This window comes from Hirundo rustica, chromosome 30 (assembly GCF_015227805.2).
Source record: "Hirundo rustica isolate bHirRus1 chromosome 30, bHirRus1.pri.v3, whole genome shotgun sequence".
NCBI lineage: Eukaryota > Metazoa > Chordata > Aves > Passeriformes > Hirundinidae > Hirundo > Hirundo rustica.
This window is the reverse complement of record NC_053479.1, coordinates 1417022-1440560: the sequence shown is the minus strand read 5'-3', so window position 1 is coordinate 1440560 and position 23539 is coordinate 1417022. Positions and strand designations below refer to the sequence as shown.

General features: G+C 67.5%; 1 protein-coding gene across 1 annotated transcript in view; it reads right to left on the bottom strand.

The window, feature by feature from the left end:
* Positions 1-23539, bottom strand: part of KMT2D (lysine methyltransferase 2D) — a 28736-nt gene extending 5197 nt beyond the window's left edge. Inside the window, 49 exon segments of the mRNA XM_040088412.1 lie at positions 175-311; positions 393-528; positions 635-783; positions 1138-1313; positions 1417-1498; positions 1583-1739; positions 1829-1993; positions 2078-2221; positions 2303-5374; positions 5948-6180; positions 6320-6386; positions 6535-6622; positions 6716-6839; positions 6932-9009; positions 9226-9374; positions 10232-10405; positions 10552-11857; positions 11859-12232; positions 12370-12420; positions 12500-12573; positions 12831-13075; positions 13186-13270; positions 13550-13723; positions 13851-13955; positions 14279-14353; positions 14736-14925; positions 15013-15137; positions 15409-15525; positions 15617-15760; positions 15845-16060; positions 16150-16191; positions 16284-16390; positions 16480-16644; positions 16729-16910; positions 17116-17220; positions 17326-17436; positions 17734-17847; positions 18043-18905; positions 19001-19135; positions 19389-20188; positions 20319-20476; positions 20558-20672; positions 20755-20920; positions 21032-21197; positions 21281-21378; positions 21461-21711; positions 21800-21926; positions 21998-22076; positions 23457-23539. Of these exon segments, the coding sequence (XP_039944346.1) occupies positions 175-311; positions 393-528; positions 635-783; positions 1138-1313; positions 1417-1498; positions 1583-1739; positions 1829-1993; positions 2078-2221; positions 2303-5374; positions 5948-6180; positions 6320-6386; positions 6535-6622; positions 6716-6839; positions 6932-9009; positions 9226-9374; positions 10232-10405; positions 10552-11857; positions 11859-12232; positions 12370-12420; positions 12500-12573; positions 12831-13075; positions 13186-13270; positions 13550-13723; positions 13851-13955; positions 14279-14353; positions 14736-14925; positions 15013-15137; positions 15409-15525; positions 15617-15760; positions 15845-16060; positions 16150-16191; positions 16284-16390; positions 16480-16644; positions 16729-16910; positions 17116-17220; positions 17326-17436; positions 17734-17847; positions 18043-18905; positions 19001-19135; positions 19389-20188; positions 20319-20476; positions 20558-20672; positions 20755-20920; positions 21032-21197; positions 21281-21378; positions 21461-21711; positions 21800-21926; positions 21998-22046 (14166 nt within the window). The 5' untranslated portion in view covers positions 22047-22076; positions 23457-23539.

The window sequence follows — 23539 nt, the reverse complement described above, 5'->3', positions numbered from 1 at the left end:
GACATCCTGGGCTGCTTCCTGGGTGACCCAGCCCCGCAGGTAACTCCCTGCAATCATGGGGTGTCCGACAGGGACCCCCCCCAAAGAGCCCCTGCTCCTGCAGCCCTACACAGCCCAGCGCTGTGGGTACCCCCATAGCCCCCTCCCAGTCTCCCCACCCTGCACACCACTGACCTGTCTGAGCAGCGTCAGGAGGTCCAGCTCGCCCTTGAGGCTGTACCCTGGCAGCACGGCATCGAACTGCTTCAGCCACTCAGAGCTGCTGTCCGGCACCTTCCCAGCCAGCGCCTTCTCCTTCCCTCCGAGCATTCCTGGGAGAGGGATGGAGCCTGTTGCGAGGGTCCCAGCCCGGGGACACGGCGGGGGGACATGGGGACGAGGAGAACACTCACCGGCCATATCAGCCTCCACCTTCTTGGCCTCAACCACAGCTGCTCGCACGGGGCCATCAGGGAACAGCACCTCGTAGGAGCTGGGGATCTTCATGCTCAGCAGTTCGGCCATGGCCACCATCACCCCGTTGAGGTTCTAGGCGAGAGGAAGGCAGGGTGGGACCCAGGGTGTCACAGGGGCCACGGTGTTGGGTCACTGCTGGGACCCCAAGGGTCTTGAATCCCCTCATTCCTTCGCTTACCTTGGCAGCTGCTGCGGACACCGTCAACATGACAGAGACCTCGCTGCTCTTGCCCTTGTCCCAAGGGGTTCCAGGACCTGCTGCCCCCACCTTCCCTGGTGGAGCCCCAAAGGGCTCCGCGACCTCGTAGGGTTTTGTGTCGGGGAACACTGGTGTGGGGAGAGGGGGGTCAGAGCCAGGACCAGAACTGTGCAGACCCAGCCCCACCCAGAACCACCCATGAGCTCACCCACCTGCCCCAGATCCCTGCAGAGAATCCACCACCCTGCAAATCCCTTTCCCTCACATCCCACACCTCCCAAGGACCCTTCCCACGGCTCCCTTAAACCCCTCCCAGACCAGGAACCCCGCACCGCCCCATCCATATCCCTTCCTACCTGACACACCTGCTCCAGACCCCCTCCCTGTGCTGCACATCCCCCAGATTCCCTCCCTCCTGCCCAGTCCATATGGACCACAAACCACTCCTGCCCTGATCCACACACCCCTCCAGCCCATCCCACCTGGGATACTGGCCCGGGGGATGATGGGGATGATGGGGGACAGCACACGCTCCTCCAGCTCCGGCTTGGCCTCGCTGAGGAGCGGGAAGCGGAGCAGCTCCTCGCCCAGGACGCTCTCGGGGGACGAAGCAGGGACGATGCTGTCGGGGGAGTCGCTCTCGTCGTCACTCTCCATCCTGTGGGGCCCGGAGGTGTCAGCGGCCACAAGGCCTGGTGTCACCCACGGAGGGGCTGATGTTACTCGTTGGGGGGTCACCACAAAGCGCGGGGGTCTCTCACCTGACGTCCTCAGTCTGGTTGTGCGGAGGGGTGGGCAGTGCTGCCAGCAGGTCCAGGCTCTTCACCTCCACAGCTGGCGCATCTCCAGAGAAGCGATGGGTGTCATGGGGGGGAGTGGCAGGCGGCAGCAGGGATTCTGCGCCACCCCTGTGCCAGGCAGGCTCACCTTTCTGGCCGTGGGGCTCGCGGGCCGGCTCGGCGTCCTTGGGCTGCTCCCCCAGCTCCTCAGGGGCCGTGACGCCGTTCACCATCTTCTGCTGCACGGAGGGAGGGGGAGTGGGGGGCAGCGAGGAGGGTGGCGTGGGTGGGTTGCTGAGGTTGTTCTGGGAGGGGAGACGGTGGGGTGAGAACAGCAGGATGATCCAGGACCCTCGGAAAAGAGGGACACCAGGGAACAACTCCCTCCTCTCACCTTGGTGAGCAGCTGGGAGTAGTAGTCGGGGACGCTGTCGAGCACGGCGCTGCCGAAGGCGCCCCGCAGCTGGCTCTTCCCGTTGATGGGGCTGCTGCCGAAGGGCGCGAACAGGCTGAAGTTGGCCATGATGGTCGGCTCCGTCAGCGGCAGCAGCGACAGCTCCTGGGGACACAGCGGTGAGGGGGGGAGACAAGGACAAAAGAGACAAAAGAAGCACCCCCGTCACACCCCGGCCCGCGGCCGTACCTGCTTCAGCTGCTTCATGAGGGCCTCGCCAGGACGCAGCCCCTCGTCCTTCCGCAGCTTCTTGCGCGACGCTGGGATCCGCTCGTTGCCTTTCTGCACCCGCTTCGGCTTGGTGGGCGCTGGCTTCCTGGCGATGGAGGGGTCCTGAGGAGGGAGAAGAGGGTGTGAGCGGTGCCAGCGCAGCCCCTGACCCACGGCACGCCCGGCCCAGCCCATCCCGCTCACCTCCCGGCCCAGCAGCAGCGACTGCGGCCGTGGCTCTGTCCCTGTGCTCCGGTTCTCCATGTGCCCGTTGAGCTCGCCCGGGCTCTGCGCCGAGAGCTGCACGTTCTTGGCCCGCAGGAGCTTCTGCAGCAGCAGGTGCCCGGCCTCGGAGCGCCCACCTGGGGCCAGCAGGCTGTTGGCTTGGCCGTCCCCGGGGTCCCCGTTGGCCTCTGGTTTTGCCGTCTCGTCTCCATCCACCTCGCACTGCGCCGCCGCCGCCGCCTCCTCCTTCGGCTCCTGCTTCACCAACACCTGGGAGGCTTCACCCTCCACGGGGGCCCCCTCTGGCGCAGCCCCGTTGATGTGGGTCTCACCAGGGTCAGCTGGGTCCACCCCAGGCACCTCGGGGTCCCAGGGGCCGTGTGCTGGCTCAGGGACGGCACCACTCGGCGTGGGAGTCAGCCCCAGCTCCGTGGGTGCCGCAGGGCTGGGGGCCAAGGCCGGGATTCCTGGCGACGTCTTCTTTGGCTCTTGGGGGCTCTGCTCGGGGCTGGCCAGGTGCTGGGGGGCACAGCCCAAGGGCGAGGGGGCTGGTGGCGTGGGGAGGCGGATGAGGCCGGGCTGGGGGCCACGGGCAGCCAGAGCTGCCTGAACCAGCTCAGCCAGGGGCTGCTGGGGGGGCTGCCCTGGCAGCACCCGCCCCGGCTCGGTGGCAGAGCCGGTCTGTGCCTCTGCCGGGGCACCCGGCCGGGGCTGGAAAAGGGACCCCATGGGACGAGGGGGCTGGCGGGTTGCAGGCAGGCTGTAGTCCGGGGCCTGCCCGGGGAAGGGGCCGGGGGTCCGTAGTGCCTGGTTCTGCTGCAGCAGGCTCTGCTGATGCCGCTGCACCAGGAGGGCCTGGAGCTGCTGCTGCTGCTGCGGCGTCAGATGCCGCAGCTGCGGGTTCTTGGCCAGGACGCCCTGGAGCTGAGCCCGGATCTGGCCCATCACCGGCCCCGGCACCTGCCCCAGGAGACCCGGGGGGAGAGCGGCCGTGCCCGGCGCCGGCCCTACTTTGTGCTGAACGGGGCTCTGGAGCCGCGGGGGCTGCGGCTGCCCCGGCAGGGTCCCTGCCACCCCCTTGCCTGGCTGCTCTGGGGGCCGCGGTGCCGGCACCATGGCCTGTGCCGGGCCCGTCCCACAGCCCAGCGGTTGCTCCGCCACCCCGGCCGCGTCCCCGTGCTGCTGGGACAGCTCGGGGTGGACGGCCCCGGTGCTCTGCAGCGGCGGGGCCAGCAGAGCACCCGGCTGCCCAGGGGCTGCCCGCAAAACGCCCGGCTGTGGGGAGCTCAAGAGGAGCTGCTGGCCCTGCCCCAGCTCAGCCTGGTGTTTGGGGGCCGGGGGCTCCAGGGCTCCCTGCTGCTCCCCGTGCAGCTGCGCCCCGCTCTCGCCGCCCTCAGCGTGCAGGGCGCTGCCATCCACGCCCGCGGGCTGATCCTTGGCAGCCAGGACGGCCGGGGCCGGCTGCATTCCCTGACTCAGGTGCAGCACAGAGGGGGCCTGGCCCCCCGCCCCGTGCTGCGGAAAGTGCTGGATCGAGGGCTGCCCCTGGCCCAGCCCCAGGAGACCTGGCTGGGCAGCCGCCGAGTTCTGCTGCTGCTGCTGCTGCTGCTGCGGGGCCAACAGTGCCCGAGACTGCCCCAGCTGCTGGGATAGCACGAGCCGGTGGCTCAGCATCCCCGGGGTCTGCGGCGTCAGCTGGGGCGAGCCCAGCACCCGCTGCTGGTGGGGGGCCAGGACAACCTGGCGCTGGGGCGGGGGGTGGCCCAGCACGGGCTGGTGCTGCAGCCCCGGCGCGTGGCCCAGCACACCCGGCTGCTGCTGGGGTGAAAGCTGCTGCACCAGGAGGCTCTGCTGGCTGCCCAGCAGCCCCGGCTGCTTCGGCACCATGGGCTGAGCCCCCGGGCCGGGCTGTGGGGCTGGGGGCTGCTGTTGCTGCTGCCCCAGCAGGCCGGGCTGCCCTGGTACGGCTGTTGGCTGCACTGGAGCCTGGCCCAGCACACCCGGCTGCTGCATGGATGCCTGGCCCATCATGCCTGGCTGCTGCAGCGGTGTCTGCGCCAGCACACCTGCCTGTTGCATTGAAGCTTGTCCCATCACACCCGGCTGCTGCATGGACGTCTGTGCCATGATGCTCTGTGGCTGCATCGAGCTCTGTCCCATCACACCCGGCTGCTGCATGGACGCCTGACCCATCACACCCTGCTGCTGCATCGAGCTCTGTCCCATCACACCTGGCTGCTGCATGGACGCCTGTGCCATCACACCCTGCTGCTGCAGCGACGCCTGTCCCATCACACCCGGCTGCTGCATTGATGCTTGTCCCATCACGCCCTGTTGCTGCATCGACGCTTGTGCCATGACACCTGATTGCTGCAGCGACGGCTGTCCCATCACACCTGATTGCTGCATGGCCGCCTGTCCCATCACACCTGATTGCTGCATGGCCGCCTGTCCCATCACACCCGGCTGCTGCATTGACGTTTGTCCCATCACGCCCTGCTGCTGCATGGCCGCCTGCTGCAGCGACACCTGTCCCATCACACCCGCCTGCTGCATCGCCGCCTGTCCCATCACACCCGGCTGCTGCTGCAGTGACACCTGTCCCAGCATGTTCTGCTGCTGCAGTTTCTGCGCCAGCTGCATCCTCTGGAGCTGCCGCTCCTGCATCAGGCGGCTGTCGGCGGCCAGCCCGCGCAGCGCGGGGTTCCCGCCGAAGAAGGAGCCGGAGGAGCCGGGTCCCGGGGCGTTCCCCACGGGCTGCTGCCCCATGAAGGACAGGCCCTGCTGCACAGCCATGGACACGCCGCCCTGGGGCAGGCGCAGCCCCCCAGGCTGCCCCGGCTGCTGCCCCAGGCCCTGCGCTCCCACCAGGGCTCCGCCGGGCTGCTGCACGCCGTGTGCCGAGAGGAGCTGTCCCGGGAGCTTGGACATGAGGCGGGGGCTCTGCGAGGGGCTCAGGGCCATCACGGCCGAGGCCTGGTGCTGGTGCTGCTGCTGCTTGTTGCGGTACTCAGCCATGAGGTTGGTGTGCTCCTTCTGCTGCTTCCGCACCTGACGGGGACGGCGGGGTGTCAGTGCCAGGGTTTTAGCAGCAGGAACGGCACGGCATCAGTGCCAGGGGACAACACAGCCTTAGCACTGGGGACGGTGAGGCATCAGCAATGGGAATGGCAGAGCTTTAGTGCCCAGGATAGGGGAGCACGAGCATCGGGAATGGCACAACACCACCACTGGAAAGGGCACGGCTTTCCTGCCAGGGACAGTAAGGAACCAGCACTTGGAATGGCACAGGATAAATGCTGGGGACAGTGGGGCATCAGTGCCATGGACAGCGGGGCATTAGCAGCAGGAAGTGTGGGACATCAGTGCCAGGAATGGCAGAGTGTTAGCGCCAGGAACAGCAGGGAATTAATACCAGGACTGGCACAGCGTAAGCGCTGGGGACAGCAGGGCACCAGAGCCAGAAACTGCACATTTACTCTGAGGACATCACATTTGCACCGGGAACGGCACAGCGGTAAAGCCGGCAATAACGAGGCTGGCACTGGGAGCAGCGGAGCGTCAGCACTGGGGACATCACGTTTGCACCAGGGACGAGGTGCCCACCCACGTGCAGGGTCCTACCTGGTCCAGCTGCTTCTGGATCTTGCTCTGCTGCTCTGTCACCAGCTTCAGCTTCTCGGCGTCGGCCTCGGGGAACTCCCGGCCGGCTTTCTTGGCCGTGCGCTGCTTGGCACACAGCGCCTTGCGGGACTTGCGGTGCGCCCCAATCTGCTCCTCCAGCACTTTCAGCTGCATCTGCAGCAGCTGCTGCGTGTGGAACAGCCACTCCTCGTACTGGCGCTGGTCGGCCTCGTCTGTGGGACGGGGAGAGGGCTCAGATCAGCGGGGAACACAAATCAGCAGAGACCCTGGGTCAGTGGAGACCCCACCCCAGGGGCAGGGTGACTCCTGGCCCAGCCCAGCCCAGCCCAGCCCAGCCGTGGCTGCACTCACTGATGACGCCCTGTGCAAAGGTGGGTGGGTTGGGGCGAGCCTGGGTCGGGTCTGCACCGCTCCGCTCCTGGCAGAAAGGGGAGAGTTCAGGACACGCGCTGTGGGTTTTCTGTCCCCTCCCCACGCTCCCCATCCCCTCAGAGAGCCATGAAAATGCCAGTTCTGGCCTGGCAGCCCCAAGAGACCCCAGTAGGCCCTGTGGATGCCCCACTCACCTGCCCACTCCCTGCCAGCAAGTGGTTCTGCATGTCAGAGACAGCCGGGCCCCCCGAGAGCCGCTGGGCCAGCAGGGAAACCTGTTGCCTTTGGGGGACACACACAAAGATGGGGTGTGAGCCGGAGCCAAAGCAACTCGCCTGCTCCACCCTGTGCCCCCCAGATCCCCATATCTGTTACCTGTTCATGCCTGGGGCCACCCCGATGCTGCCCTGAGCCATCACCTTCTTGATGCCCTTCAGTGCCACCATCTTGGCCTTGGCAATGGGGTCCATGATGTCCTCGGCCGCAAACTTGTCCAGGTCTGCTGGGACAGAGACCACAGCGTGTTCAGCCCTATGCCCCCAACCCTAAAGGGCCCCGTGCTCCCCCAAAACAATCCCCTGCAGCCCCTACCTGTGTCTGGGAAGAAGCTGTTGGCCAACTGCTGCTGCATGACGAGCTGGGGGGGCTTCAGGCCCAGGGTGGGGGGCTGCACCCCGGCCATCGGCTTCTGCACCAGCACCTGCTGCTGGCTCTGCTGCGGCTGCCCCAGGGCCACCTGCACCCCGTGGGGGGACGACAGCACGTGGGGCTGCCCAGAGCCCATGCCCATGTGTGGGGCCAGAGCCGGGCCCTGCTGGGGTGCGTTGAGCCGGGGGGGCTGCGGTGGCAGCAGCGGTGGCCGGGCCACCAGCCCCAGCTGGAGGGGCGTCTGTGGGGTGCCCAGACGGGGTGGCTGCCCCTCGGGAGGCTGCCCAGATGTTCCCGTGTGCAGCATGGGGTGCCCCGGGGCTGGGAGGTGAGGGGTGCCACGGGGCAGGTGGGCCGACATCTGCTGCTTCTTCTGCAGCTCCTTCTTCTCGTGCTCCAGGAGGTCCTCGATGAGCAGCGGCAGCTCGCTGGCCACCAACGAGCTCTCCATCTTGTCCAAGTCATCCGCCGGCGAGTGCCGGGCACTGCCCAGCCCCAAGGCTCCGCTGTCCAGCTCGAACTTCTCCAGCAAGGGGTTGCTCTGGCCACCCAGCTGGGCGGCTGCCAGCCCACGGCCAGGGCCGGTGTAGGGATCCTTCTCCAGCACGGGGACGCCAGTGTGGCCACTGTTGGAGAACTGAGTCAGGCTGAGGCGAGCAGGGCCGGTGCTGGAGCTCAGGAGGGTCTGGCCTGGTTTGACGCTCAGCCCCAAGGAGGCAGAGATTTTATCCGTGCCCTGCATTGCTTCTGACTTGACCGGCACCGGGAGGCGCTCGGGGCCAGCGGTGGTGAACTGGCAGGGTGAGGTCTTCAGGCAGCCGTCCTCCAGTTTGGGCTTGACGTCAGTGGGCAGCGAGCTGGCCTTGGCCTCCGTCCCCTGCGCCTTGAAAGCAGGGTCGGGGGCCAGCACGGTGCCCGTGGGGCAGGCAGAGAGTCCCAAACCCATCCCAGACACCAATCCTTCCTTGGGCACCTCCTGATCCTCCGCAGATGGGGTCACATCTTTGCCGTCCCCAGGCTCGGGGAGTTTCAATGCGGGCGCTGGCGGCTCTGTCTTGAGCTGGGCCTCACGCTCAGCTTTCTCGTTGGCCGACTCGACCAGGCGCAGGTGCTCGTTGAAGATGTCCTTCTTGTCACCCGTGTCCAGCTCGGGGTCAGTGTAGGCCAGCAGGTCGAACTCATCACCGTTCAGCAGGTCGTCAAGGTGAGGGTCTGCCGTCTCCAGGCTGTCCAAGTTGTCCAAGTCATCATCCCCTTTGGCCACATCCGGATCCAGGCTAAGGTTGGCCAAATCATCATCATCTTCCAAGTCCTTGTGGGAGCCGAAATCGTCGTCCAAATCAGGCTCCACGGGCACCTCGCAGGGCAGCCGTGCCCCCTCCAGGCTCAGGTGGCTCTTCCCCGGGGCGGGCGCGGGTTCTGCGGCATCCTTGGGACCCTCGGGGCGGAGGGCGGCTCCGGAGGACAGCGGGCGCGGAGGGATGTGCTGCTGCAGCTCCAGGGCCGGGGCCGGCAGCGGCGGCGCCGCCTTGGCGTGGGGCTGCTGGTGACCGTTTCCCATCTCTGCTCCCTGCGGCGACGCGGGCGGCAGCGGTGCCGGAACCTTCTGGGACGGCAGCGGCTGCATGGGCATGACAGGAGTGCACAGGGCCTGCGGGGCGCCTTCCTCCCCGGGCAGGAAGAAGCGAGGCCGGGGCGCCTGAGGGGCAAAAGGAGAGCCCACGACGCCCCCGGGTCCCTTCTGCACGTTGTGTCGCAGCTCGATGAAGGGAGCGCCCAGGGCAGCCGGTGACGGGGGCACGGCCTCGGCAGGGGTGGGCAGGCGGGTGCCCAGGCTGCCCATGGGGGTCCCGGCGGCCGGGGGGGCGAAGCGGGAGGTGACAGGGAGCTGCAGGGCCGCTACGGCCGCTTGTTGCTGCTGCTGCTGCTGCTGCCAGAGGTGCTGCTGCTGCTGCTGCTGCGGGGATGGCGACGGGAAGACCCCACGGGGGTAGAAGGCCTGCGGGGGCCCCACCGCCGCCCTGGAAGACACCGTGGTGACGTTGGCACCAACTCGGTACAGCCCCGAGGCGTTAAGCCCCGTCCCTTTCGTATCACACCGAGCACCCCAAAACCCACAGCCGTCCCCTCCCTCCAGAGCGATCCCCACGAGCTGGGGGTTCGCACGCTCCCAGGGGGATATCTGCCGGCTCCCAGCCACGCGTGCTGAGCCCATCGCCCTGTCAGGGGGCACCCACCGCCCGCTGATGTCCAGCATGGCTGGCGTGGCCGCCGGCGGGGGCCGGGAGAGCCGCTCGTCCTGCGCGAACGCTGCCTGCACCATGACGGAGCCGGGCAGCTTCCCAGCGCCGGCTGCCGTGGCCAGAGTCCCGAGGAGAGCCTTGTCCTGGATGAAGGAAGGGAATAAAAGAGAGTCGTCCCCTCCATTAGCTGCGTCCTCGCCCGTGCACACAGTGCCTGTCTTGGATTATGTAACCTGAAAATGTGTATTCTATTTCATCTGCTGAAAGCTGATTTTTGGGAGATGTTTTATCCTCCCTACTCCAGGGGGAAGGAGGAGGATGCTTTCTGATAACGTCCCAGCCATTGAACCCAGGTGGGGCAGTGTTTGTCACCTCCCCTCCATCCTCCAGGGGACATCTCCTGATAATGGGCCATCAGGGCCCACCGGTGCCAGGACACATTCCATCATCCCATTGGGAGATGCTCCACACAGTGGGGAGGAGCCAGCTGCTCCCAGCTGGGTAAAAACTGGGAATGAAGGACACGAGGGATCCGGTTTTTCCAATGGATTCCTGGAGGAAGACCGGACCCATCTCACCACCACTGGACTTTCTACAGGACCATCTCTACTCCACAGAACTACAGCTGTTACTCCAGGAGGATTTATCTGGACTGCTTCCAACACCCTGACCACCAGGGTGCCAGCTCGTATCCCTGACCCTGCCAGGGCTTTTTCCAGGATCTTTGTTTGTTCCCTTGCTTGTTTTTTTGTACTACTACATTTGTTTTCCTTTTTTTTAATATTCCTAGTAAAGAACTGTTACTCCCATCCCCTTACCTTTGCCTCAAAACCCCTAATTGCAAAATCATAATAATTTGGAGGGAACGGGGTTTACATTCTCCATTCCAAGGGAGAAGCTCTAGCTTTCCCTGGCAGATAACTGTCCTTCAAAACCAAGACAGTGCCCCTCCATCAGCTGCATCCCCCCATGCACACGGTGCCCCAGCTCTCTCTCCCACCTGTGCTGGTTGGTACGGGGCCATGCCCCGGCTCAGCTCGAAGCTCTGCCCGCCGGCCTCAGGGGCCCAGGCAGCTGGCGAGGAGGAGGCTGCGGCAGCTGCGCTCTCCTTCTCCTGCCGAAGGCTGTTCCGCTGGATCTGCTGGCGGATGAGCAGCTCGCGGAGCCGCTGGCGCTGAGAAGAATTCAGTGTTAGAGCCCAGAGTGGCAACAGCACCAAAAACAGCGAAACAAACCACGGATGGAGTGGCCATCGATGCCTTCACAGTTCTCCCCTTTCATTCTTTCCCAAACCCAAATGGATTCCAGGAGAGACCTCACCTGCCGCTGCTTCTCCAGCTCCGACTGGCTCATGGTGCCGAGAGCCCCGTCCTGGCCACCGGGCAGCTCCGCCAGGTCTCGGTTTGGGGGCGCCGAGAGCCCGGCAGCCACCTCGTCCCTCTTGTCGGCCGTCAGTCCCAGCGCGGCGCGGGGCAGGAAGGCTCCGGAAGGATCCTGCTGCTGCGGGGGAGCCGGGGGCTGCGGCGGCAGCACCGACGGGGGCCGCAGGGGCGAGAGGCTGTAGGAGTCAGGGGCGGCGGTGCCGGGGCCCAGCGGGCTGCTGGCCTGGTGGAAGCTGGGGGACGAGGCGTAGGCCGAGCTCTGGGGCTTCCCAGAGCCGTAATGGCTGTTGATCCCATGGGGCTGGTGGGACGGGGAGGCCTTGGGAGGCTCCGAGACGGCCGGGGGGAAGGTGAAGCGCATGGGGGGCTGGCTCCCTGGGAATACGCTGGCACCGGGCGAGCGGGCGAAGGGCGGCTGCGGCCCGGCCGGCGCCTTGGCGTGGGGGTCACCTGCCGGGGTGCCCCCGAAACCTCCGCCGGCCGCCCCCGCTGGCTTGAAGCCCGGCTCCGGCATCTGTGGACGGGGGGGTTTGTGCAGGGGGGTGAAGGGATCCCGGGATTGCGGCCGGGAGGGCGGCTGGGAGTAGGGATCCGGGGATTGGAAGCGAGGGGTGACAGGGGACTGGCAGAAGGCTTCGTTGGAGAGAGGGCGAGGGGTCAGAGGGGACTGGGAGCTGGATTGGGACTGGGGGCTGGCGGGGATGCGGGAGAAGGGTTCGGAGGGCAGGGAGCGGGGCGGGAGGGCGCAGCACGCCTCGGGGGGCTGCAGCCGGGGCGTCAGCGGGGGCTGCGAGTAGGGGTCCAGGTAGGGAGACTGACGGTAGAGGTCAGGGTGGCCGGGGGGCGAGGGGGCCAGCGGATGGGGGTCGGGGGGCCGGTGCCCCAGCCCCGGGCTCTGCGGCTCTACCTGAGAGACCCTTGGGGTCATGGGGGCTTTGAAGACGTCGGCCGCCTTCAGCTCCGCAGCCGAGAGGTGGGGGCCGCCTGGGGAGTCCCCGTAGCCCATGGCAGAAGCGTAGCCGGGCGAGCAGACCCCCAGGCTTCCCCCGTCCTCCTTCTTCACCTCCAGACCCTTCTTCTGCTCCCCAAAAGGCAGGGGAGAGAGCAGGGCCTCAGGGGGCCGCGCCCCGGGACTCCCTGGCACCGAGAGGTTGTCCAAGGAGGGGCACCGGGGCTTCAGGAAGGGGTCGGGGGTGCCAGGCTGGTGCCGGGGGGTGCCAGGTGGGGTGGGGTGGAAGTCGGGGGGAGCGCGGGGGGGCCGTGAGGGGCTGGGGCTGGCCAGGGAAGGGCTGGAAGGCGGCACCCGACGTGGGGCTCTGGCCCAGGGGCGAGGGGAAGCGGGGCTCCAGCGCGTAGGCAGGGGCCGCGCCGTAGGGATCGTGCGAAGGCACTTGGGCAGGGGACTGGGGCGGGAGCTTGAGGAAGAGCTCGCTGGGAGACTCCGGCCCCCCTCCGGCACCCGCCGGGGGCTTCAGGAAGCCCTCTCCGGTGGCGGGGGGGCTGCTGATGTAGACGGGCTGTGCCCCCGGCGGCACGGGGATCCGCAGGTGCAGCGAGGGCCTCTCAGGCTTGCGCAGTCCCTCCCCTTTGGTCTGCTTGTTGATCTGGCTCTCGGCCTGCTGCAGAGAGAGCCAGGCCGTCAGAGCCGTGGGAGCCCTCCTGTCCTCCCCGTGGGCTGAGGGGTGGGCACAACCATGTCTGTCCCCCCCCCAGGGCTGGGCCGGGGCCGCCGGGCACCTCCCCGCGCCTCACGTACCTTCTGCACCTTGTTGATGCGATGAGCCGCCCGGTTATCTTTGGCCTTTTGCTAACAAAGACACGAAGCCAGCTGACTTGCAGCCCCCGGTGCCCCGGCCCCCTCACCCCACTGACCTCCCGGCACTCACCAAATATGGGGCTTTGTCCGTGGCAGGGACTTTCCTCCAGAGCTTCATGATCTGTTTGCAGCGGCTCGACCAGTCTGGGAGTCCGGTACGGGCAGATAAAGGGGGGAAAAGCAACGTTAGCCTGGACCTGATGAGCCCACTCATATCCTCAGTAGGTCACCGTCCCCCTCTTATGTGAAGGGACAGTGCCCAGGAGATGGAGTTGAGACCCCCTGCCCACTGCAGAGAACAATCCAGAACAGCCTCAAAAAAACGACCAGGGGAGCCACACTCCACCCATAACCCCAACCCTCACCCCAACGGGGCGGCTGCAGCCCCCCCAGAGCCCTACCTGGATAATCCTGCTTGAGGTTAGGGAAGTTCATGTTGGCGTAGAGGACGGGGGAGATGGTGGAGAGCTCACCCAGCTCCTCGTCCTTCTCCCAGCGCTGCAAACTGCGCTGGTTGTAGGACAGCCCGTCGCCCTCGCCCTCCGTCGTGGGCGTCGTGGGGGTCGAGGGGGTGGTGGCAGCCGAGCTGCTGGCCCAGGGGCTTTCGGGCTCGCAGTGGTCAGGGCTGAAGAAGCCACTCCGCTCCCTGAGTGGAGAGCAGCGTCACAGATGGTCAGGTTGTGAGGGAAGAGCAGGGCCCACATCATCCTGCAGTTCAGTTCCTCCAAGGAGGGGACCCCCAGCTCCTCCAAGTACCTGTTATCAAGGAATGGGGACTGGCAGACCCCCGAGTACGAGTCCAAGGAGACGGATCCGGAGAGTGAGCCCAGGGAAACGCTTCCTGTGAGGGAAAGGAGGTGGGTTGCAGGGAAAGCAAAGCTGAGGCACGAGCCTGCACCTGCCCTGGGGGTCCAAACAACCCCCAGACAGCACAAACCCCAAAATTCTTCTCATGTTCACAATCCCCGAGGCCTGGGCTCTCAGATACCACAGGCACCACTGCCCTCCAAGCAGGTCAACCCCATGAGTTTGGCTTTCCTGGGGCTGGCAACGAGCCCTGCCCTTCATCACGCTCTCCACGGACCTCCTGGACGATAAGGGCTCTGCCATTTCCACCCACCCTGCCCGGAGAGTTGGAGGTCTCCTTGCAGGAATGGCCGCTGTGCTCGGCTAGGGTCCTGCCCGGCCTCCATCCCCGCAGCCACGCAGTTCAGGGGCTGCTCCCCGCGCTCCGCCGAGCCCAGCACGTCCTTGAAGAGCTGCTGCACGTCTTTGCTCTCCATCTTGGGCAGCTCTGCAGGAGCAAAACCAGGAGCTGGGTGCAAATACCACACTGATGGGAAGCAGAGAAGCCTCGGGGTCATGGTGCTGGGACCACCATCGCTTCAGCAGAAGAGGGGATGGAAGCAGCATGGCCTCACCTTCCGTGGGGATCTTGTCGAGGTCAGAGCTGAGCGCTCCCTCGCCCGGGGTGGCTGGTTTTTCGCTATCCCCGCGGTCTGGGGAGTCCTTTGGCTCATCTGCCCCTGTGAGGAAGAATCAGGAAGTTCCCTCAGCCCCCTGGGCCCCGCCAGCTCAGGGCTGGGGACCCCCATGGAGGAACCCCCATCACCCAAACAAGGGGCAGGAGGCCCTCGGTCCTCCAGTGACTCTGCACCACGTGGGGGCGCTCTAAACATCACTCTATGGTCACTGGCATCATGGGACTGATGGGGTGAGGAACCATAGAGCTCAGCCCGGCCTAGAACAGACCCCTCAACCATAGAGTTCCATCTCGATGGTTGTGGGCACACTATGGCCCGTGGAGGACTCGGCTGCTGGGGGTCCCCCAGGGGTCCCCGGGCCTCACCCAGGTCCTCGGCCTTCGCGTCGTCCTTGCCATCGTCATCGGGAGCGGCGGCGCTGCCGTCAGTGCTGTCATCCCCTGCAGGGTACCCCAGGATTCAGTGAGCAGGGTCAGGACCCCTGACCCCCAGCATCCTCCCACACCCCTCAGTGGTGATGGCAGCCCCCCACAGTCCTCGGCATTCTCCAACGAGCCTCAGTGGCCACAACAGCTGCTCACAATGGGGGTCCCCCAACAACCCCTGAGCCATCCCCAGCCAGCCTGGGGACCCCAACAAGCCCAGGGACCACCCCCAACAAGCCCAGGGACCACCCCCAACAAGCCCAGGGATCCCCCAGCCAAGTCCAGGGACCTCCAACCATATTAGAGACCCACAAGAACGCCCCCACTAACCCCTGTAACCCCCTTCCTGGACAGCAGCCATGGTTTGGGTTGCAGACCCACTCCTGGCCACACTCACCTCTGGGGTGGGTGGGGGTCTCCCTCCTGTCCGGGGTGCCCCCGTGCAGTGCCCCAGCGAGGTTGGGGTCCCCCTTGGACCTTGGGGCACCTTGGCCCAAGGAGGGGCGGGCAGCCCCGTCCCCCACCCCGCCTGCTGCCAGCAGCGCTTTCCGGCTCAGGTCCATCAGTGCCTTCCCAAAAAACGCCTCCTGGAACGGGAGGGGTCCGGTCAGCATTGGGGGGTCCTCCCCATGCATCCCCCCCCAATCCACCTCCAGCCTCCCAATCCATCCCACCTGCAGGTACGGGGGGAACATGTCCTCCAACTTGCTCTTCTTCCGTCCCCGGCGCTTTTTCTTCTCGTCCCCCTCTCCTGAGCCTGGATCCTGACCAGCCTCGGCTGGGACATCACCTGGAGTCCCTGCAACAGCCCCCCAAGAATGAACACCCACCCCCCAAAAAACGGGTGCGGGGCTGTTCCTGTGCCACCGGCACAGAGTTGTGAGGTGCAGCCTGAGGGTCCCCCCACAGCCCCGGGGGTGAGGAGGGAATGGGAGAGGAAGAAGGAAAATGGTGCTGAGAGGGGAAATGGAAAAAGGAGGGAGGGAGGGAAGAAAGAAAGGGGAAGAGTGGGATTAAAAAAAGGGGGGAAAGGGGGAAAAAGGGGGTAAAAGGGTGCCACTGGTCCCTACCATCCTCAGGGTGTCCCTCAGTGCTCTGCCCCTCACGCCCCACTTCTGGCAGCACCACTGAGACCTTCTTGAGCCGCGTGTGGGACTTGCGCTGCCGCACCATGAACCCGCCGATGCCTGCGGGGACAGAGAAGGACGAGAGGATCACAGCGGGGCCTGAGGGGTCACGGAAAAGCCCGGAAGGGTTCAGAGCCCGCGGGACGCTCACCAGGCCGGTAAGGTTTGCGCTTCCTCTTCTTGCACTCCTCAGGATCCTCCAGCCCCTTCCCCGAGTCCCCGTCGGCTCCAACGTCGCGGTCGGGGCTGGCCGGAGCCTCGAGTTTGATCTCACACTCCATGTGCTCCACACCCACTGCCAGGGGGAGCGCATGTTAGTGGGGTCCCCAGACATCCCTCACACCACAACACCCCCAGTTTTCCCACCGGGAACACCCACCCTCGGCTTTGAGCAGCTCATCGGCGTCCAGGTCGCCGTCCTTCTTGTCCTCAGGGCCCAGGGGGTCAGCCCCCTCCAGGCCCCCCTCCCCGTTGAGGGTGCCCGGGCGGCCCTTGCGCTGCCGCCGCTTGTGCAGGGGCGACAGGGTCAGGTTGCGCAGCACGGCCATCCCCGTCTCCGTCAGCCACACGCCCTCGAAGCGGAAATACTGGGGCTCTGAGGGGACAAACGCCAGCACTGAGTGCATGGCCTGAAGAGGGAAGAGCCCTGGCAGCCCCACGGCCCCGGCACGGCCCTGCACATACCGGGATCCTTGGCTTTGATCATCTCCGCGGAAGGAGCGGGCACTGGCAGGAAAGTAGAGGGGCAGGTGAGTCCCTCACGCCGCTCAAATGCCCCGCAGATCCCCCGAGAATCTCCCCCCGCCCCATGAGCTCACCGGGTTTGACCACGTAGGGCTGGCAGGCGCTGCAGTCGAAGCCTTCATCCGCAGCCTGCTCCACCTCCTCCTCAGTGAAGAGGCTGTCACACGCAGCGTGCAGCCACCTGCGGGGCAGCGAACCCTTATCTCCCACCCCAGCCTTGCCTGGAGGACCCCAAACCGGAGCCCCTCGAAGCCAGGGCGCGGCGCTCACCGATCGCAGTGCCGGCACTGGATGAGCAGGTCGTCCTCCACGTATTTCTCGCGGCAGAAGGGGCAGACGACCAGGCTGGCGCAGGGAGCGCAGTGGGTGTAGTTGTTCTGCCACTCGCAGTGGAAGCCGGGGGACGCAGCCCCACACTGCACGCAGCACACGCACCTGGCACGGGGCGGGGGGGAACACCCAGGGGTCAGCACCGGCGCTGAGATCTCCTTGTGGCTCCCCTCGGGTCCCCCCACGCACCACTTGCACTTCCAGCCGCCCTTGGGCACGGTCTGCAGCGGCGGGTCCAGGCAGTAGGTGTGGTAGCTGATGTCGCAGTCGTCGCAGAGCAGCAGGCGCGAGGGGTCCGAGGCTTTGCCGCACACCTCGCACACGATGCACTCCACGCAGCGCCAGCCCTTCAGCAGCATCACCTTGGTGATCTGGGCACACGGCAGGGCAGCCGCGTCAGCGCCGGGCACGGCCACGGGGGTCCCGCAGGCTCGGCGCGGCCATGGGGGACGCGCCAGGGCTCGGCACGGACGCGCCGGAGCGCGACTCAACGCGCAGACACGACCTCGTGCGTGGCCCTGGGGCGCCACAGCACAATCCTGGGGTGGGGTCAGGGGTCCTGAGCCCCCTCCTCACCTTGCTGTTGACGCAGTAAGGGTGGTAGCACTGGGAGCACTGGGAGCAGGCAAGGAGGTGCCCCTCGGCCCCACGCCCGAAGCTGCCGCACACCACGCACATGTCCTGGAGCGGGGAAGAGGTCATGAGCGAGGAGGCAGCGGCCGGCGGAGGAGAGACAAGAGTCTGTCCCACCCTGTCCGTCTGTCCGTCCTGCCACGCCCTGGTTACCTGCATGAGCACAAACTTGTCAGTGTTGGAGAAGAGGACGACCGTGTTCTGCATCGTGTCGTCATCGTCCTCGTCCTCCTCCTTGCTGGGCGAGCTCTCCACGTCAGCGAGCTGAGGACAGAGGGGGAGGCTCAGCACTGAGGCCGCCCTCTCCGTGCAGTCTGGGGGGGCACCAGGAGGACGCAGGGGCAGCAGAACCCCTCCCCAAGGGGAAGCTCCACACATGCCCTATGCTTTTGTGGTGAAGCCCCCAGACTCAACAAAGGCCCAGGCAGTTCCACCTCCCGTGAGACCCCAACCCACCCCACACTAAGGGCTCCTAAGGGAGGGATGATGGGGAAGGGGATGGGGGGAGACCCTCAGCTCAAGGATTCCCCGGACCCCCCCTCTGCCCCAGCCCAGCCTTACTGCTAAGGTGTCAACAGACGAGGTGGTCGACTTCAGGCGCGCACGGCCCCGGCCTCGGCCCCCATGGGAGCCACCTCGGGGGCGCCTCCGCCCAGGGAAGCTGCTGCTGCGACCCTGCGGCCACGGGGAGAGGGCAGTTACAGCACCAGGGGGCCCAGCGGGACCCCCATGCCAGCAGAGGGGCACTGCCCCCATCCCACCCCTTCACCTACTTGCTGCTGGGGCAGCCCAGGGAGGGGACACGGCCCCAGCAGGGTGCTAAGGGTGAGAGATCCCCCCAAAATTTGGGTGAGCGGGCTCCCCCAGTACCTGTTTGACGCGGGAGCGCCCCGGGGAGCTGCGACGCCGGCTCTTGTCCCCGTCACCCTTGGCTGCTGGCTCGAAGAGCAGCGAGTCATCGGTCTCGGCACCCAGAGGCAGTGACCCAGCGTCCTCCTTCTGCAGGCTGGCGTCGGCCGAGGCCGGGCCCAGCTCAGGGGACAGCGAGCCCCCGCCCTCAGGGTCCGGGGACCCCAGCAGCGGCTCCGAGCCGGGGAAGCTGCTGCTCGTGTCCCCCTGGCTCAGGTTGGAGATCTCGTTGAGGATGTCGGGCCGTGGGCGCAGCGCGGGGGGCTCGGGGCACCCCTCGTCCCCGTGGCCCAGCAGCTTCTCGCCGGTGGTGCACACCTCCATGGGGGTCTCAGGGCCCAGCTCCTCCGGTTCCAGGAGCAGGGGGGACCCTGAAAGGGACCCCTTGACTTCAGGGTCCCCCCCAGCCCGGCCTTCTTCCAGCGCATCCTCCTCGCTGAGTGGCGGGGAGCTTCCACTGGTGCCCTCCCTCTCCAGCCTCGGCGCCTCTTCTTCCTCCTCCTCCTCCTCCTCAGGCAGGCCTGGGAATGGCCCCAGCTCAGGGGCTGGGCTGCCCTGGGGGGCATCTCTGGGGGGGCTGGCTGGGGACTCCCCCTCGCCACCGGCCATCTCCATCTCCTCATCCTCGGGCGGCTCGGTGGGGGCCAGGGTGACAGCAGGGGAGCCCAGGGGTGGCGGCGGGGAGCCCGGGGGGTCGGTGTCCATGGCGGTGCCAGGGCTGCCAGGGGGCTCAGGCAGGGCTGGGGTGGGGGGCTCGAGCACCTCGTCCTCCTTGGTGTCAGGGGAGGGCGCTGGGGTCCGTGCAGGTGAGATGGCACGGAGAGCTGGGGGTAGAGAGGGGGGAAAGAGTGATATCACAGCTCCCACCCAGAGACACCCAGCACCCCCAGTCCCAACCCTGGTGTTCCCCCAGACCCACCTGGGGGAGCTGAGGGTGGAGGTGTCATCTCAGGGGGCAGCGAGGGCTCCGGCTCCAGCTCCATCTCCTCCTCGGGGAGCACCTCTGGAGCCAGGGCTGGTGCTTCCTCTGCCACCGCCACCTCGGGGAGGAGACCTGGGGAGATGAGCATGAGGTGAGGGGATATGGGGGTGCCCTCCAGTCCCCTCTGCCACCCAGCCTGGGGTTGGGGGTCCCCTCCACTCCCCCAGCTCCCTATGTACCCCAAAACAGGGCACCAGCACATGAAAAGAGGAGGAATACAGGGATCAGGCAAAGCCAGTGCTGGGAGAAACCCCTGGTGCAGGACCCCCACACCCACCGGAGACAACACGAGGAGAAAGAGGACGGCAAAGAGTCCCCAGATTACCTGGTGGCTTCAGGTCCTCCTCGGGGGGCAGCTCGCTGGGGGCCGGCTCTTCAGGGGGCAACTCAACAAGGGGGGGCTCTTCAGGGCTCAGCTTCTCGGGGGGCAGCGCTTCGGGAGGAGGTTCCTCGGGGGGCAGCTCCTCGGGGGGCGGTTCACTGGGGGGCAGCTCCTCGGGGGGCAGCTCCTCAGGGGGCGGCTCGTTGAGGGGAGGTTTGGGGGGTGACCCGTCGTGGGGCAGCTCGTCAGGGGGTGATTTGTCAACGGGCAGTACTTCAGGGGGCAGCTCACGGGGGGGTGACTTTTCAAACGCTGGTTTCTCAGGGGGAGGCTCGGCAAGGGCGGGGACGTCGAGGGGCAGCTCGTTATGGGGCGATTCATCGGGGGGCAACTCCTCAGGTCTGTCAGGGGGCAGCTCAGCGAGGGGTGGTGTCTCGAGGGGCAGCTCCTCAGGGGGAGGCTCCTCGGGGGGCAGCACGAGAGGAAGGGGCTCCTCAGGGGGCTGCACAACAATGTCAGAGGGCTGAGTGTCGGAGGGCGGCCGGTCGAGGGGCAGTTCTTCAGAGGGCAGATCTTCGGGGGGCTCCTCGCTGGGGGGCACCTCCACAGAGGCCAGCTCGCCAGGAGGAGACTCAGCATTGCCTGGGGGAGCCTCCTTGGGGTCTGGGGCTGCCTCTTTGGGGTCTGGGGCTGCCTCGCTGGGCTCCACGAGGGGCTGCGTCTCCTCATCTCCCCCCACAGGCTCCAGCTCAGGCGGGGGCACGGGCGCATCCATCGGCTCACCGGGGACAGGGGACTCTGACCTGGGATGGGGGAACCTGGGTGAGGGGACGGCGCTCAGGCCACACCATCCCCAGGGCTGTGGGACACATCCCCTCACCCACAAAGGGCCTGAACCCCCCCCTCTAAACCAGCACCCCCATCCCCACTCACATCTGGGCGGGCGGGCTGGGCCGTGGCGAGTGTTCCGGCGCCGTGGGGACATCGGCCGTGGCACGGCGCCGCTGGCAGTCCCCGCACACTGCAGACGCCTGGCAGCTGGAGTCAAACCCCGCGGGCTGCCGGCCGCAGGCTGAGCAGGTGCAGCAGTTCTGGAGCGGAGAAGCAGAGGTGCATCAGGGGGTGCAGCGAGGGGCCGGCACCCCGCACCCCCGAGCGAGAGCAGGACGTACCTTGCACTTCCAGGAGCCGGTGGGGAGGCCCTGGGTGGCCGGCTCCGTGCAGGAGGTGTGGTAGCCCTTGTCACACGCCTCGCACACCAGCATCGCACCGTCCCGGCCGGGCTGCCTGTGGGGCGCAGGGGCGGGTGAGGGCTGGGACCCTTCCTCGGGTTCACGTCCCGCTCCCCACCGCGGGGATGAGGGCTCACCTGCAGGTTTGGCACACTTTGCACCGTGGGCACTGCCAGCCCGAGCGCTTGCGAGGCGTCAGGGAGATGCCCAGGCAGGCCCCGTGGAAGTGCTGCCCGCAGCCCGTGCACAACACCAGGTCCCGCAGGTCGCCCGGCCCGTGGCACACCGAGCACCGCGCGTCCTCTGCCAGCCACGAGACAGAACGGGGGGTGGGTCAGGGCCGCCAACTCGCCGGGTTCTACCCCGCCAGGACCCCTCCCGGCACCCAAGGGTGGTGTCCCCAGCCCCACGCACCCGTGTCCACGGCCTCGGCCACGTGCTCGGGGCAGAGCAGCCGCAGGGTCTTCACGGCCTGGAAGCAGCCGCTGGCGGCGGCGCAGGGGAAGTGGTAGAGGCGGGAGCAGCCGGCGGCCGCCCGGCACGGGATGGTGGCCCCGGCCCGCCCGCAGCATTCACATTTCTGAGGGCAGAGGAGTCCGAGGGGTCAGCGCTGCTGCAGGGGAGCCAAACCGAGCCCCCGCCGACCCCTCAGGACGGGCTCACCTGTGAGATCCCTGAGAAAACAGCTCTGGCCACGCCGGCCGCCTCCGGCTCTGCACCAGCCGCCCAGGCCGCGCACCAGTGGTGCACCCAGCAGTGCCCTGTTGGGGAGGGGGCGTCAGGGACAGCCTGGGGACACGCAGGTGGCAAGGACAGGGACCTCCGTGCCGCGACCGCGCTCACCTGTCGGCTCGAAGAGCTGCGCTGGGGTCACCCCCTCGGAGAAGCCAACCTGTGCCAGGCCGTCGCCCGCCAGCTCTGGCTCTGGGGGGAGCTGGCTGGGCCCTGGGGGAGGCTGGCCAGGCCCGTCAGGGGGCTCGTGGCCCACCAGCCGCTCGGGCCAGTCGGGCACCGGCTCGAAGCGCTGCAGCTCCCGCTGCCCGTGTAGGCTCCAGTCCCCACAGTTGCAGAGGGCACAGCGGCGGCCCAACGGGCTGGGTGAGGGCAACGAGGGGCGTCAGGGATGTTTAGGACCCCCCCAGCCAACAGCTCCAGGCTACCCCCGAGCCCTCCCACCCTCACCTGCCGGCCTCGGGAGGTCCCTCCATGCCCGTGCTCTCCAGCTCTGTCCCCGCAGAGGCTCCTTCGGGGGGTTTCAGGGGGTCCCCCTCGGCGCTGCCCATCTCCTCCGAGGCCACGACGCCATCGGCTGTGGGGAGAGGGGGTGTCACCGCCGCAGGGGAAACAGGGACGGGCCCCCAAAATCCCGCCCTGGCTCACCTGGCGCGGCTGCATCCTTCTCCTCGCTGGGCACCTTCTGTTCGTCCATCCTGCCTCCGGCGTTCCTGGGGGGCCACAGCTGCAGGGGGGACATCCGTCAGCGCCAGGGATGGTGAAACCTTCCCCGGCACCCCGTGGCCCTCTAGCCAAGGGACAGGGCTAAGGCTCTGGGACTGGGAATGTCCCCCAGGAGCAGGGGGTGGCTCCCTGCTCCCCGGGGGTCCAGGAGACCCCCTGGCCTCACCCATCACCCTCTGTCCCTCAGGTGCTCCCCAAGTCCAGGCACTGACACCCTAACGTATCTGGGGCAACCAAACCACCAAGTGACCTCGATTAAACCATGCGGGAAGGGGGACCAGTGACCCTGACTTGGAGTCGCCAAGACCCCTGAGGAGCCCTCAGGACTCTCTCAGGAGCACCCCCAGCACTCACAGCAAAGCTGGGACCCCCCCAGGGCCTCCCACGTGGAGGATCTTCGGGAGGAATTTGGGACGCGGCAGAAAACGGCGTCCCCACCACCAGCACCTGCCTGCGCCCCTACTTCCTCAGCTCCAGCAGCGACCCTGCACACCACCGGGGGTCCCAGGGGGGGAGAAAACTCACCCCAAAACACGACCCACAAACCGGGGAGGATCTGCAGCCGCCCCCTCCCAACGCTGCCTCACGTGCACCCCAAAAACCCGAGGGGGCAGTGAGGGGGACCCCCAAACCTGACCACGAGCCACACGGAGGGTTAGGAGAGAGATTTGGGGAGGGGGCCCCAACGCAGAGTCCACAGCACCGGGGAGGTGGGGGGACGCGCCGGGGCAGCGCCAAAACCCCCCCAAAAAACCCCGAGACGGCGCGGGGAGGGCGGAGGGAACCCCCGGTGGGTCCCGGCCGCGGGGCAGGAGCGTCGTGTCCCTGCCCGCACCCCGCGCCGCGGGTCCCCGTGGGCCCGGGGGGATTCGGGCCCTTCCCGGAAAGGCTCCGGGACCGGGGGGATTCGGGCCCTTCCCGGGAAAGGCTCCGGGGCCGGGAGGGGAGGCCGGGCCCGCGCCCCCCGGTGCGCCGAACCACCACGCGGGGACACCCCCCACACACACCCCCTTCCCCGGTACGCCCGGGCCACGCTTCCCCCGCTCCCCGGTGCGACCGGGGGGTCGAGCCGGCCAGGCCCCGATCCCCGGCCCACCGCGGCCTACGCTGGCACCGGCACCGGGCCCCGAGCGACGGGCCCGGCCGTACCCGCGCCGCAGCCGCCCGAACCCCGCCGGTACCGGACACAAAGGCGCGGGAACCGCGCTCCGGGCCCGGCCCCGGTCAGGCCTTACCGGGAACGGCGGCACGGCGGAGGCGGCGCGGCCCGAACCCGCACGACCGCGGGGCCGCTCCTTCCGGGGCCGCCGGAGCCCGTCCCGCCCGCGCGGGCCCCCCGGCGGGGCCGTTTGTACCCCCGCGCCCCCCGCCCGGTGCTCACCCCCGCGGCCGCCCTACGCCGACGGGCCTCGGGGCGCGGGGCGTTCGGTGCTCCCCGGCGCGGCCATTTCCAGAGGAAAGTAG